This window comes from Etheostoma spectabile, unplaced genomic scaffold (genome assembly GCF_008692095.1).
Source record: "Etheostoma spectabile isolate EspeVRDwgs_2016 unplaced genomic scaffold, UIUC_Espe_1.0 scaffold325, whole genome shotgun sequence".
In the NCBI taxonomy this organism is placed as follows: Eukaryota; Metazoa; Chordata; class Actinopteri; order Perciformes; family Percidae; genus Etheostoma; species Etheostoma spectabile.
Window position 1 is genome coordinate 306,400 of NW_022605585.1, and position 15,184 is coordinate 321,583.

The following is a 15,184-nucleotide window of genomic DNA, read 5'->3' on the forward strand; positions in this document are numbered from 1 at the left end:
CATAGCACATACTATATACTCAGGGTCGCATATAAACGTTCTTAAAAAGTCTAAAAAAACTTCATAATCAATTAATTGAATCATTAAATTCGGTCAAGTATTGTGTTCCAGGTCTTAATTTTCCTACGTCCGTGTAACCCTGTCTCATTAAAAGTCTCCCGCAGCACTTTGAATGTTTTTTTTTTTTAGTCCTTGGTGTTGTAGTTCTCTCTTTTACTACTCCAAAAATTATTTTGTTGTATATGTACCAATTGGTATTACTCACTGTCGCTTTTATTCAATTTGAATACATGTATTTACTTTGCAAGTAATTGTATGACTCTGCATTTTGAGGGACTGCTTATTCTAGTGCCTCAATTACACTAGAATAAGCCTCATAGCTTTAGTGCATAACCTTTTGATATTAATGAACATGATTACATTCAAGCCGTTGCCAAATGAGTTGCTGCAAAGCAAATTAAGACCCTCAGCTCCACACAACTCTCTCTGGATTTCTCAGTCTGACTATGTTCAGGAGATTGTGGCGTCCGGTGACTTTCCCACACAGAAGCTCGAGTGAAGATAATGACCTCTTCTGAAGAGTCCATCTTGTTTTTTTATCCTCCGTGTCCTCCTTGGCTAATAGCAACTGTGTGAAGGAGGGGTGGGGGGGAGCGGTGCGCGATCACTGAAGGCTTGTATCATGTGGACGCGCCAACACTTTTGTTGTTATTACTTAGTATTCCTCATGGGGGCAACAGAAACTACGCACTGTAGCTTTAAATTTGACGTGGTAAAACCTGCAGAAACCCTGATACTGGATACAAATGAGAACGATGTGTGTCTTTGCATGTTTTCCCACAGCGTCCCTGTTGACTGTGTTTTTGTTTTGTCTATCAGACTCCTCTCGGCAGTGTTGGTGTTTTGGCTCAAACGGGCTGCAGGCTCTGGGACAAAGAGAGCTGGTGTTTTTGTTGGAGTGTTTACCAGAAGAAAAAACTCTTCCAAAAGACCTCTTCACACTCTATCTCAACATTTACCAAGAAGCCCAAAAAGGTAGAAACGACACGCGCGCACACACACACACACACACACACACACAGGCTACTTTTCTGCCTTTTACAAAAACAAAGACTACAGAGTTGTGATCTTCTGTTACAGGGAAGTTTGTGGAGGAGCTGGATAATGTGACATTCACAAGCAGTTTCTTGGGCAGTAAGGACCACGCTGGGATGCTCTTCTTCTCTCCAACCTGTCAGCCTCTAGATGGCCTCACGCTCCCACCTCAGCCTTTCATGTTTGGATTACTCGTCCAGAAGCTGGAGGTGCCCTGGGCCAAAGTCTTTCCACTCCGACTGCTCCTACGGCTTGGCGCCGAATACAATGGTGTGGAGCTTTCACTACTTCCCTGTTATCTTTGTCTTTAAACAAAAGGCCGATATAGTTTAACCTTCTAAGGACAAAAGACACACCGGCGATTCCAAGTAATGTTTAACAACACTCCTACTCAAAAAGCGATACAACATGTTATTTTAGACGTTTATATGCTATTTTATTCATATATTACGCTACTCTTGTAAACCCAAGACTTTTGTAAACTTATTTCAAGCACCAAAAACAATTTGAGTGTAGGTATGTTTTAATAAGAGATTTGAGAAATTTCAAAAGAAATTCAGCTTTAGTGCCAAATTATATCTCTATACATTGCTCTGGTACAAATTTGGCCGTCACTTTACAGAAAGCTGAGTTTGTTCTGAACATTTTGATATGATTCACATTTTGACTACATTTTTGACTAAACATTTGTTTATGCAAATACCCTAAAAAAGGAGAATTCAAGAAGATATGTAAAAAATGCCCTTAAACCACAGAGGGTTAATATTGTCTTGAGCTCACACCAAGACAATATATTGTTAGTAATATGTCAAATATTTTGATTATCTTTTTTTAAATGTTTTTATTGTCTATTCCATATATCTTAATTGATGACATGTATTGCTTTTCACGTCATTAATTCTCTGTGAACTCGGAGAAAGGTATTCATGTGTTTTACTTTCTGAAGCATTGACTACTGTAATTCACTCATAACAGTAAAACACGGTCACGTCTTCAAAATCATACAGAAAGCTCAGCCAGATTGTTGCCTGGATCACACAAAAGAGATCACATAACCCCCAATTTTAGCCTCCCTGCACTGGCTTCTAGTTTATGTTTTAATAGTTTATTTGAACATGTAAAAAAACATCAAACATTTTATAAAACATTTATACTCATGCATTCATGCATACATATGTAATTAAAATGACAGAGAAATAAGGTCATGTACTTCTTAACACAGTCTTCCAAACTTGAAAGTCATTCAAACAAAACAAAAGATTTTCCATGTTCAAAAGGAGTTGGAAGAAGTTGATAAACAACTTATTAGGTCCGACCCCCTTTCTCTACTTTTATCCTTTAGTAAATCTTATGCTTCAGTTATCTACACATTATTATTTACACATCGTAGACACAGATGCATACATACACAAACACATTTACACTTTCTTCTTCTTCCTATACCATTTATCCATAGCAGATTAAATAACACATCCATACTAGACTTAGTAAATAGACATATTAGTATGTAGATATATTAGCATATAGATATAGTTAGCTTCATGATGGGTTGATTACTAAGGTTTTACCATCTGAATGCAATCTCCGATTGTACAACAAACTCTGTCAGTTTCAACAATCCCCCGATCTAGACTTAGAACTAGAGGAGACTGTGATTTGACTGTCCGACTGTCAGAGACCTAGACCTCTAAAACAGTCTTCCTGTTGTCACTAAAAAAAATTTTAATTGCCAAAAAACTCAATTTTATAAACTTGCCTTTTTTTATAAGTTTGTTGTTGCGTGGTTGTTGTTTTGTTTTCTCTCTCTTACTTCTGTGTAAATTTATTACAATTTGTTCCTTTTTTAATGGGATTGGAGGGATAGCACTTTGTATTTTTTGTGAAGCACATTGTACTTTGAAAAGTGCTTTGTGAGTAAAGGTATTATTTATGTTGTGGTAATAAACTAAATAGCTTTTCTTTCTCAGTTTATCCCACTACGCTGACAAGTGTCCGTTTTCGGGACTCTGTGTATCGAGAGACGGGACACACCATAATGAATCTGCTGGCTGTAAGTACTAAAGCACAAGCAAACCGTTGCATATGCACATTATTGACATAGTTCAGTGTTCCTAAACTGTCTTTATCCACAGGACCTGAGGAACTACCAGTACAGTCTGTCAGTTGTGGAGGGTTTGAGGATCCACATGGAGATGGGTCACAGCTACATCGACATCCCTAAATGTAGCTTCAATGAGGTGAGAGAGCTATAAACGAATACATTTACATTTAAGGACATTTAGGTAAGACATACTTTTCTGTCTCCCCTAGGGCTGGGTGATATGGAGAAAATCAAATATCATATTATTTTTGACCAAATACTTCGATATCGATACGATAATGTAGTGTTGACTATTGATGCTTTAACTAAATAGTTACAGAATGAGATTTTTGATAAATAATCACCAGTAGTGTGGATATAATGACTAAGTGGGTAAAGGTAAATAATAGAACAGTTACAATAGTCTGGTAAGTTCAAAAAATGACATCACTGTACTGTAATGCACCCTTTAAAACCAGGAAAAGACGACACTTATGCCATATTACGATATCCAAAATCTAAGCCGATATCTAGTCTCCCCCATGAGAAATTTTAAGTAATAACAACAAAACTGTCAGTGCGTCCACATGATACAAGCAACGGCTTGAATGTAACGGACGTTTATTAATATCAAAGTTACTCAGTAAAGCTTTACTTACCTATGGTTTTCAATGCAGGATTTTTACTTGAAGTGGAGTATTGTGTGCGGTGGGATTAGTACTTTTACTTAAACAGGTCATAAAATGCTGCAAACGCACAGCTCTGCAAATGTGTTTTCTGTGGTTAACAGATGCAGAAGGTGGTGAACGCGTCCAACGAGCACGTCATCAGCATCGGAGCCCGTTTCAGCTCGGAGGCCGACTCTCACCTGGTGTGTTTCCAGAACGAGGAGGGAAGCTATCAGACGCAGGCCAACAGCAAGCCTGGGGAGACCCGCACAGGTGAGAGCCACCGGTAGTCCTGCCTACTCCTCCGTCAGATCAAAGTGAAGAAGAAGAGTGAGCTAAAAAAAAAAACACCCATCACAAATATCCACATTATGTTGTGGTTACCATTGTCTTGATTCTGTTTTTTATATATAGTATATAATACATAGAGATGAGCCGGATACTCGGCTGAAACGAGTATCCGATACGGACAAAGCCCTTTGGCGAATACAAGTATTATACGAGTAATACGAGTCAATATCTGTGCTCGGTTTGAATAAAAATCCTCATTGGGTAGCTGACCGTGTGACTGCGTTCTGTGATAGGCTAGTCCCAGCGCCCCTCCCCTACACTATTCTGTGATAGGCTAGTCCCAGCGCCCCTTCCCTACACTATTCTGTGATATTATATATTCTGTTGCCATCTGAAGCTCAATGCTGATGCTGTCATGTAAATAGTTTTCTAATCAGCAATAAATATAACCATTTCTGATCAACTCATATCAATTCCATGCTTAAAATAACATACCGGTTAAAGCCCCGCCCATTTCAAGACAACCCGACCCACTTCCGGGTTAAATCATGTCCACTTCCGGGTTAGGCCCCCCCGCCAGTCCGAGTACAGACAATTCATATGGTTAACAGATACAGATAATGCTGTACTCGTGTGTGTGTGGTGTGTGTGTGTGTGTGTGTATATATATATGTGTATATTATATGTATATATAATATATATATATATGTATTATATATATATATATGTGTGATTAATATGTAGATTATAGATATATTATTGTTATATATATGTGTATATATGATGTATAATATGTGTATATAATGTATATATATATATGTGTATATATTATGTATATATATGTTGTATATATATATATATATATATGTGGTGTGTTGTATATATGTTAAATATATATTATGTATATGTTATATCTATATATATATATATATATATCTTAATATATATATATATATAATCCTCTGGTGCTCTGTGTTTTGTTTCAGTGACTGGAGCCAGTTTTGTGGTGTTCAACGGGGCCCTGAAGGCCTCGTCAGGCTTCATTGCAAAGTCCAGCATTGTTGAAGGTAAAGTTACTGATTTGTTGACTCTTTTTTTCATCAAATCAAAGCTGTGAGTAAAAGGAAGAACGTGTCCTCGTATTCTACATTGATTGACTTGTTTTTGGGACGAGCCCTAACTGGACTTTGTGTTTGTGTGTCAGATGGGCTGATGGTTCAAATCCCTCCAGAGACCATGGAGTCTCTGCGCGCCGCCCTGAGGGAGCAGACAGACTTCCTCATACCCTGCGGCAGGAACGATGGAGGCGAGCTCCGAGAAAACGTCACTGTCCGCTGGGTCGACCTGAGTGCACCGGTCAACACAGGGTACACATTCACACAACTGTTTACACACTGCTGCACAACTATTACACCACACACTCTGCGTAATCCAGCCGGCAGTGGCGAAATGTAACTAAGTACATTTGCACTCGAGTCCTGTACTTAACTACACATATGAGGTACTTGTACTTTACTTGAGTCTTTTCTTTTTATGTCACTTTCTACTTCTACTGCACTACATTAATCTGGCAGTTTTAGTTACTAAGATTAATACTAAGATTTGTACTTTATAAAATACAATGTTCAATTATATATTAAACTACTCAACATTATATGCTACTTCAAGTCCAGCTGAAATGATTAGACCATTGACCCTCATGTTGTCCTCGTTTTTTTTTTGTCACAAAAATGGGCCGTCGAAATAAGAGCTGAAAATGTCAACATTAAAAATGTCAAACTTGGGAAAAAGCACCAAAAACATTGAAAAATTGACAAATGTGGGGGGGGGGGGGGGGGGGGGGGGGGAGCGATAATGATGATGAAAAAACGTCACCAAAACTTAGGGTTAAAAACTTAGTTGATTGACAGAACTGTTTGGATTGTTTCTAGTTTATTAAATGTGATGATGTTTCTGCATTTGGTACTTTTAAGTACATTTTAAATGCAGGACTTTTACTTTTATTCTACTTGTGTCTAGTACTAATCAAATGTTTTTGCTCCTTTTTAATTCACTTTGTTTTCTTGCTTTTACACAACAAATAGAGGTGTAGACAGAAGTCAAAGAAGATTTAAAAACCAAAATGCATTATTAGAGGTCAAACCGCAAGGTAGCGTGCAGAGACACAGTCGTGCAGCGCAGGGACACGTCATACACGTCATGTTGCTTCTGGCTTCGGTTGTGCCTTCACAGAACAGCAGCAACCAGGTGAAAGGTGAAATAATGTAATTTAACGTTTGAGCGCTTCCTTCTGAGTTGACAGTTTTTACTGTGGATCGTGTGTGGGCAGTTTAAGGATCTGTTTCTTTTCAATCATTTTGTTGAACACTTTTTATCGTTTAAAAAAAGGCAACATTTAAAACACTTGTGTACAAACTGTACAAAGACTTTCCCAAAATGCAACACACACACACACACACACAGGCTATAAAACTGTTTCCCCAGACAGTGTTTCTGTGCTGAGCAGCGGTGTAGGGGAAACACAAAGAGGGACTTTTGTATTCATAAGTGAACCCTGTTCTGTAAAGTTAAATAGGAGTTTTGAAAGCCAGGTCCAGTTATTGTGTAGGAAGGGAAGTGGTTGCAAATTTCTCATAACTGTAAAATGTTGACTTCCGGTTTCGCTTGCCAAACCCTCCTCCAAAGCGTGCCGGAGGAGGGTCTGGCTACTCCACACAGCATTAAGGGATGGGAGGAAACCATGTTCTGGTTTATTGGCATTTCTTCAAACCAATCACAATCGTCTTGGGCGGGGCTAAGCACCGGAGGAAAAACAGAGGTAGTTTTAGAAGGAACTTGTTTTGGTGGAGCATGTGTACGTTCAAAAGTTGTTTTAGTCGTGCAACAGACGATCTATCAGTCCAGCTAGCTGTCTGGATTTACCCTGCAGAGATCTGAGCAGCAGTTAAACATAGTCCAAAATGCACAAAGTCACACACAAAGTCCAAGGCAACGGATATTCGGCCTAAATAAGTGAAATCCGGCGGATTTTCCTGCAGCAACGGATCAACCCCAGAAGTGGAACGTCAAGCATATAGGCCGACTTGAGGGCGACTGTTTAAGACAAAACGTTACAGACTATAATGTGATTCAAATATATAACTAGTGAGTCTATCTGTAATGTGATTTTCTCCCTTTAATGATCCTCTGCAGCAGAGCCAGCGGGGTCGATGGCAGACCTCTGGACGGAGTCCGCAGTGTGAGGATGCAGCAGGACACGGAGTTTGAGTCGGACGGACGCACCATCAGATGCACAGAGGTGAATTTAATCTATATGATTCTCTGCACACATTTCATGCTCTGGATAACAGTCCGAAGGTTGGTAACAGTCCCTTATTGCACCGTGGGTCGGAGAGAAACGTATTTTCATTTGCTCTGTAAGTCGGGCACGTATTGCAGAATTGACAATAGAGTTGACTTGACTAGACCTGCAACTATTCCAGATTTTGCTGTGCAATTAATTGTCTGAGATATAATTGAGATTGAAAAATATAATTGTCTCTTCTAGTCAAATACATTTGGATACATCTTCTGGTTATATAATCCCTGTCATGAGACCAAGATAATATTATAACACAAATACACAGCCTGTATGACGTAAACAACGCCTCTTTATTATTATTAAACAGTTCCAGCTGTATGTTTGTCATTTTTGTTGCTATAAACGTGTTTGAAGTGCCAACAACTTACAATTGAAATGATAATAAAAACATGTAGTCCGACCAATAATCACTTATATAATTACAATTTGGCATATTTAAACAAAATCAACAATAACCAGTCATGCGCCTTAAGACCTTAGCTGATGTTAGCAATTAATTGTAGTTAAACAAAGAAACTGTGGTTATGTAAAACCATTTGACAACTATGTATATATTATTATACTTGGATGGCCCTTTTTATTTGTCTGTGTGTGTGTGTGTGTGTGTGTGTGTGTGTATGTGTGTGTATATATATATATATATATATATATATATATATATAAATAACCTGTGCTATCTGGGCGCCCGTGATATATTTTTAAAGTGCCATTTTTAACTGAGATTTTCTTTCAACCAACACAGTAAAATCACAGAGCGTCTTTCGCGAAATGTTTATTGCGCCAGTTGATTTGCGATGTCGAAAACGAACCGATAAATTGTGCAGCCCCTAGTTCTGAGTACATTTACTGGTGTCAACAGAAAGGAGTGTTTGCGTGTCTCCTGCAGGTCTTCTTCCAGCCCCGGGCCCCGGACTGCAGCGTGGTGCCGGTGCTGTCGTCCTGCAGCGGGTTCCAGAAGGAGATGGCTCTGGCCGCCTGCAGCGCTCTGACGCCGCACCTCGCTGTCCTCGCGTCCAGCGGCATCAACTCGCTCTCGCTTCGCATCTCTACACAGGCTGACATGGTACAAAAACAATAGGGGAGTTTGGGAGATATGTTACATAATAAAGAATACATTAGTGAGAATTTGCCACCGCCATTGAAACCACTGGCAAGGTTTTTTTTAGTGTCTAATTTATAGACAAAAAAACTAACAGAATTTTAAGAAAGGAAATATTGTTACACCTATTTTCCTATTTGAATACAATAATACAACAGCCCACCTTGCAAACCTGTGAGCTCATAAAAACACACTTCATTCAAACTCAAAACCAAAAATAGTTTTTTTTTTAAATTTAAGATATTTTTATTTTATTTCATGGATCCAGGATAATGTGCATCCTGATAAAGTTCCCTTGGCCTTTGGAATTAAAATAACACACACACACACACACACACACACACACACACACACCACCACACACCACAACACACAACCACACACACCACATCACTCATCATCATCATCATCACATACCCTTCACCATACCTAGAGATGGCATGGTTTTTTTTCTAATTGCTTGTTTGATTTGCATTGAGAGATGATTTTATGGAAAGTTCCCCCAATTAGCTAATAATAACAGTATTTAGGCAGCTTTATTAGTATAGCACGTTTCAGCAACAAGGCAATTCAAAGTGCTTTACGCAAAATCAGTTCAACAGATAAAACACAAGTATAAACATTAAAAAATGAAAACATTAAGACACTACACATTCACACTTTTTCTTTAAAGTGTTACCCTTCGAGTATTTCTCTGTATTACACAACCTTTATACTTATTCCTTTTCCTCAAAAAAATTCATAAAACACAGGTGTCATAAGCATTTAAAACCGATAAAACACATAAATAGACAGTTTAAAAAAAAAAAAGACTACCTTCACCCTAATTAGTCCGTGTTAGTGCTCCTTTGGTGATCCCCCTCAGTGTCTCTACCCTTCACGACTCTATTTTTAGAGACGTTACCTTTCGTCTCCTTGGACTCTTCTTCACACTAATTAAGCCGATCTAGCGCTGCCTTTCGTGGCAGCGTGGCTACTTAACGACCGTCTTTGCGCGATTTTCAGATCTTTCGACACTACACATTCACCCTTTTCCTTTAAAGTGCTACCCTTCGAGTCTGTCTTTCTTTGTCTTTCTCTGTATTTAGAATAACGTCTGCTCTGTTGAGAACCAGTCGGCGTGCTGAGTGTTTCCCCGTGTGTTCGTTCCCAGGTGGAGTACCAGGCCGGCTCCGGAGGCAGGCTCCTCCCCCAGCGCTACATGAACGAGCTGGACGGCGCTCTGATCCCCGTCATCCATGGAGGTAGCGCGAGTGTACCACAGACTGCCATGGACATGGAGTTCATCTTCTACATCACACACACCATCTAACGCACATGCACACACACATAATGGTGGTTGACCACATTGAGAGAAAAGCGGTTGATCGTGGCGGGACATGCTGATGCAACGGCTCGTTTTTTGGGGGGTTTTTTTGTGGCACGTGAGGACACGCAGCCGCCGGCACTACGTTCCCACTCTGAGGTTGAGGATGTGTTTCTCTGGAGGGATGCAAACCGAAGCGTTGTGCGTTTGTGTGTTTTCGTGCTCACCAAAGCTGCTTTAACACAAGAAGCCAAACACTAACCAAGGATTACCACGGCGACGTGACCAAATACAACCAAACTATTCAAACCATTTTTTTCTTCTTCTGCTCTGCCTTCCAAGGCTCCCCGCTGGCCCCCCCCCCCCACCCCGTCAGCTCGGAGCACCTCAGTGAATGTTTCCCACGGACGCTTCTAGCGAAATGTCTCTCATTTGGATGTATTTATTATATTTTAATACGGGCTTATTGAATGAAATGATCATATTAAAGCAAGGGACATTACTGACTGCGCTGTTCCGTACTTTAGAGGTGGTACATGGGATCAGGTGCTGGCTCAGTTCTTAAAATGTACATCACAGGGATGAAAAGAAATCTCATTTCCTCTCAAGGTTTAATACACTTTCATTTCATATGCTGGTTATGACGACACGGCACAGGAAAACACCGGGCCTCGTGCAAGAACATTTTCTTTTCATAAACTTCTGAGTATTGTCCAGGCAAAGTAGCGTTTAACAACTAATTGTAAAATAATGTTTTGCAGTTTAGATCATTTCTATGAGGTGTACAGAAACACACTAAAAGTCCTAAGAAATCCTAGTTGAGGAAATATGTTAAATTCTCATTAATCCGAGATGTGTCCGATAAGGCAGGGCAACAAGACACCCCAATGGGGCTATTTTGTTCCTTTAATCTTATCAAAATGAAACTTTACACAATGAAAGTACCCATGAAAGGTAAAATATTTTATGTTTTATGTTTCTTTGAAAATGAATTTTAATATGCAAACAAGCTATACACTAATCAAATAGGCCCAAAATACACCCATATAGGCTAATATTTTCTTTACTCCTACCAGAATAAAACTTCACATAGCATCATGCATACATCATGTTTTTTTTTTTTTATCCTCGGTGTCCTCCTTGGTACTAGCAATGCGTGGGGTGGGGGGGGGGGGGGGGGGGGGGGGATTACGGAAGGCTTGTATCATGTGAACGCACCGACAGTTTTGTTGTCATTACTTCAAATTCAATATTGGGGGCGACAGAAACTACACACTGTAGCTTTAAAGCCAGACTGCAGTTATTAGTATCAAATGAAACTGGACAATTTAAGGAATCCATATCCTGTTAAATAACGCTCCGAAGTTTGGGGAAATTGTGGCGAGGGAAAGGAAACTTCCACAGATGTGTGGCTTTTAGTATACAGTACTTCTCTGCATTAACCCCTCTGCACTAAAGAAAAGCACTTCTCTCTTCTCTGTCTCTGTGTAACTGCTTTGAAGTCAATTCTTAACATCAGCATTACAATTTTTAATATTGCACCAGATCAGAAGGTTCCTTGTAGAATTTACAGAATTACTTCTCTCAAAATCCCTTTTTATATCCTAGCAAAATTAGTATTGTAACTGAAATATCCCTAATAAAATTGCTATTGCATCTGAAATCAGTGGCGCTTCCCTGCCCTGAATCTGACGTCGGTGAAGTTTTTGTTTCAAGTCACAATCCGCACAAACTAGTCTCTGGTCAACCCGATGAACGTCACAAGATGTTATAGTTTTAGTCGTAATCAACGCTCCAAAATTGCTATAAAATGCTACGCGTTCTGCTCCTTTTTCAGTTTAATTTGACAAAAATTGTCCCCAAAGAGTAAAAAAAAAAAAAAAAAACTTTAATCACCCCGACACATTTAGAAGTGTCATAAGCGGTATTAAGGGATCTGAAACTGACAGAAATAAAGAAGGAAAGAATCTGGCTAATGACGTGGAGATGGGAATGTTATGGTCACATGACTCAAATCATCAACGCCAGCTGAACACAATTTGCAACAGAACGTAAACTCCTCGCCATCGCGTCATTAACGTGGCTAAAATGTCGTGTGTGGAGGTTGTTTCTAAACTAGAAAGTGAAAACAGTCCAACGTCCACCTTCAATATCTGCAACAGGATCGTTTTTAGCGTGGCAGCAGTGGAGCTCCGTTCAGTGAGATAGGGACCTGGTCTCTGCAGATATTTTTAAGATCTGATTGGGGGCCAAAACAGCTGATCTAGACATCTCTGAGGCGAGTTGCCATGACAGTCAGGGAGATGGATGAGAGTCTATTGCACGTGTCATTTAACTGTTAGTGTGTGTGTGTGTGTGTGTGTTCACCTGGACAGAAAAGTTGTTAATTAGTTCATTTTGATCATGTTAAAAGATAAATGAGAACATGTACATTTCAGCACAAGCGAGAAAACCCAACAAACCACAAAATACTCAAAATAATCAGCAAACAAATGTTATAAAACTATTGTAAATGAAGAAGGAAGTTTTTTTAAACCTTAGAGTAAATTGACAGCCGGGACAGTGGAGATGAAGTGAAAAGACACTACAGTAGGGTGACCAGACGTCCCCGGTTTTCGGGGACAGTCCCCGGTTTTGGTGACCTGTCCCCAGCTGGATCTGTCCCCGGAAATGTCCCCGGTTTTCACTGTGACTGACAGACCCGAAAGTGGAATGAAAGAAAGAAAACGCGGACCAAACGGAGCCGATCGAGCAGCGCTGCTCAGAGCTCAGAGATGTTCTAGAAAGCCGTGTTTTACGATGCTAAAATCACTGATTATTTACATGGAGTCTGGTGGCTTTAGCCAACGCAATTTCGCGGACTTTTATGTTTTTAAAAAAAGGATCTTAATCTTTAACAGAAAGGTCGAGCTCCTTAGAAATCCTGTCCATAATGATGTTGTCTGTTGGGGGGAAACAGCTCTAGGTCTAGTGTCCCCGTTTTAAGTTTTACAAAAATAAAAACATGACGTGTTTTTGGAGGTATATTTGCTTCTGAGCTGAAAATGTCCCCGGATTTTATCTAAGAAATCTGGTCACCTTACACTACAGGTGAATAGGGAAAATATTTTAACTAATAGATATCACCATGCAACCTCCCCAGTGGGTTACTGACATTAAAGGACAATTCCGGCCTAAAATGAACCCAGGGGTTAATAACGCACACGTACCGAGCCGACCGTCCTGTGGGATCTGTTTTCATGCCAATTTAAATATGTCTGTAGCTTGACACAAGCTAGCGTAAACTGCTGATTACCTTATAACGCTGGTATTCAGGGCGTGGAAGAAGTAAAAATATATCGCTATTTCTATTTCACTAAAACGTTGGAAATACTAGCCGCATCATGGGAGCGCTGTAACTGTTAATAATCCCGCGTGGTGGTCGCGACGCTAGTTGCAGTCTTCTTCTGAACAGAGGTGGCGCTAATGAGCAAAGGCTACCGACATTGCTCTTTCTACGGACTAGAAGAAGAAGAAGAAGAAGAAGAAAAAGGTAAATAACGGCAGAACTGGCAGCTGCGTTGCCGTCAATGCTTTGATTTGATTGGATGAGCTACTTGGTCGGATCGAGGCTTTCATTCACCATAGAAGAAGTCATCTTACCCCAGTAAAACCAATGGGGGCATAAGTATACACCCCCCCCCCATTTTGACGGGAAGACAACACGAGGGTTAATGATGTTGGTTCACTGCTAGCTTAGCTTCAAGTTAGCATCCAACACAACAAAGGCTGTTAATTGAATGGCGTTTTGAGCTAACGTTAGCAACCAAACAACCACAGATAGCTACAACGTTTGTTAAATGATTCCCATCTTCTGTTATGGTTTGTAATTAGAAAAGTTTATTATTTCATGGATTTCACACATCTCAGTATGACATGTGATGCTGTAAACCGTTTAAATCTGAGCATGCGTGACTCAAATCGGCGCTCGACAAAATCCATTTTCTCCATGTTTTTATGAATGAAATGTTGCATAAATCGGGCTGTGAGTGATATCTGACCAAAGCCCTGTGTGAAAAGCTTCAGGATATTTTTTTTATTTTTTTTATTTTAATTTGTTTAGTAATCCCCAGTGGGGGAAATTACAATTTACACTCTGTAATGTAGACGGGAATGAAAGTGGAGAGTTTGGTGTTTAAGTTAAACCGAAGTGGAGATTTCTGACATGGAGTTGTAAAATTGAGACGACGCTACAGGGGAACAGGGTCGATATTTAACAAGATATCACCGTGAAACTTCCCCACTTACTGACATTAAGACAATTGTCATCTGCATCGCAATTTTTTTTTTTTTCTCAAATGTAACATTTAGCAATGCTAGCTTTTGGTGAATTTAGGAGAAATCACAACACAAATAAGAGAAAAATGTGTATTTTGGATGGGTTTTTTCACACCAGTCTGAAAGAAGACATGTTACTGAAGCAAAATAGCTCAAAAACATGGACAAATGTCTTAAAACAACCAAACCGTGCTTTATGTTGGATCGTAGCAATCATTTGAGCTGTCCGGAGGGATTCAACCGGGAAAACTGCAACCCTTAAAAGTGGAGTGCTCGATGTGGTGTGTGTGGTGTGATGTGAATGATGGTGTGTCGTGTAGTGTGGGTTGTGTGTGTGTGTTGTGTGTGGTGTGTGTGTTGTGTGTGTGTGTGTGTGGTGTGTGTGTGTGTGTGTGGATGTGGTAGTGTGGTGTGTTTGTGGTGGTGTGTGTGTTGTGTGTGTGTGTGGTGGTGTGTGGTGGTGTGTGTGTGTGTGGGTGTGTGTGGTGTGGTGGTGTGTGTGTGTGTTCTTGCACGAGGCGTTGTGCGTTCCGTGACGTGTTCTGTGGTTTCGACGAGATGGGTTGTGTCGCTTAAGAGTGTCAAGCGGCCATCTTGAACTTCCTTTCATTCACAAAGACGTGAATAGTGCGTGTGAGCATCTCGTCCTGGATGAATCTCAACGTTTTTGCTGTAATTCTCATTTTCCTTCTGCCAGGATTCTTCTTCTATGCTTTTATTGTCTTAAATTCCCCCCTTTTTTGTGATTGCGCTGCTGTTACTTTATGAGTAACGTGGCGTCCTCTTCCATTGCTCTCCAGTGTTTTCCCAGATTTAGTTTGAATACCAATGTTTTTTCTTCACTTTGAAAGATTTTGCAATGTCCGCTTTAGTTTTTTGAATCTCAGATCAGCGTTTGCACAGCTGGTGAGATCTTTACATCACATGTTTTGGCTCTTTTGGCATTTTGAAAGTCATATCGCACCTT

General features: G+C 40.0%; 1 protein-coding gene across 3 annotated transcripts in view; it reads left to right on the forward strand.

Moving 5' to 3' along the window:
- The window catches only part of LOC116686196 (zinc finger FYVE domain-containing protein 16), a 30,234-nt gene extending 19,828 nt beyond the window's left edge, over positions 1–10,406 (forward strand). For 2 of the 3 annotated variants that reach the window (XM_032511174.1, XM_032511173.1), the window contains 10 exons: positions 880–1,035; positions 1,141–1,365; positions 3,063–3,145; positions 3,228–3,332; positions 3,966–4,116; positions 5,121–5,201; positions 5,339–5,501; positions 7,327–7,432; positions 8,382–8,558; positions 9,748–10,406. In XM_032511174.1, coding sequence (XP_032367065.1) covers positions 880–1,035; positions 1,141–1,365; positions 3,063–3,145; positions 3,228–3,332; positions 3,966–4,116; positions 5,121–5,201; positions 5,339–5,501; positions 7,327–7,432; positions 8,382–8,558; positions 9,748–9,906 — 1,406 coding nt within the window. In that variant the 3' untranslated portion in view covers positions 9,907–10,406. Of the gene's footprint in view, positions 1–879; positions 1,036–1,140; positions 1,366–3,062; positions 3,146–3,227; positions 3,333–3,965; positions 4,174–5,120; positions 5,202–5,338; positions 5,502–7,326; positions 7,433–8,381; positions 8,559–9,747 lie in introns of those variants that run through there. The other variant, XM_032511175.1, reaches the window with a different exon arrangement.
- Positions 10,407–15,184: the final 4,778 nt, after the last annotated feature.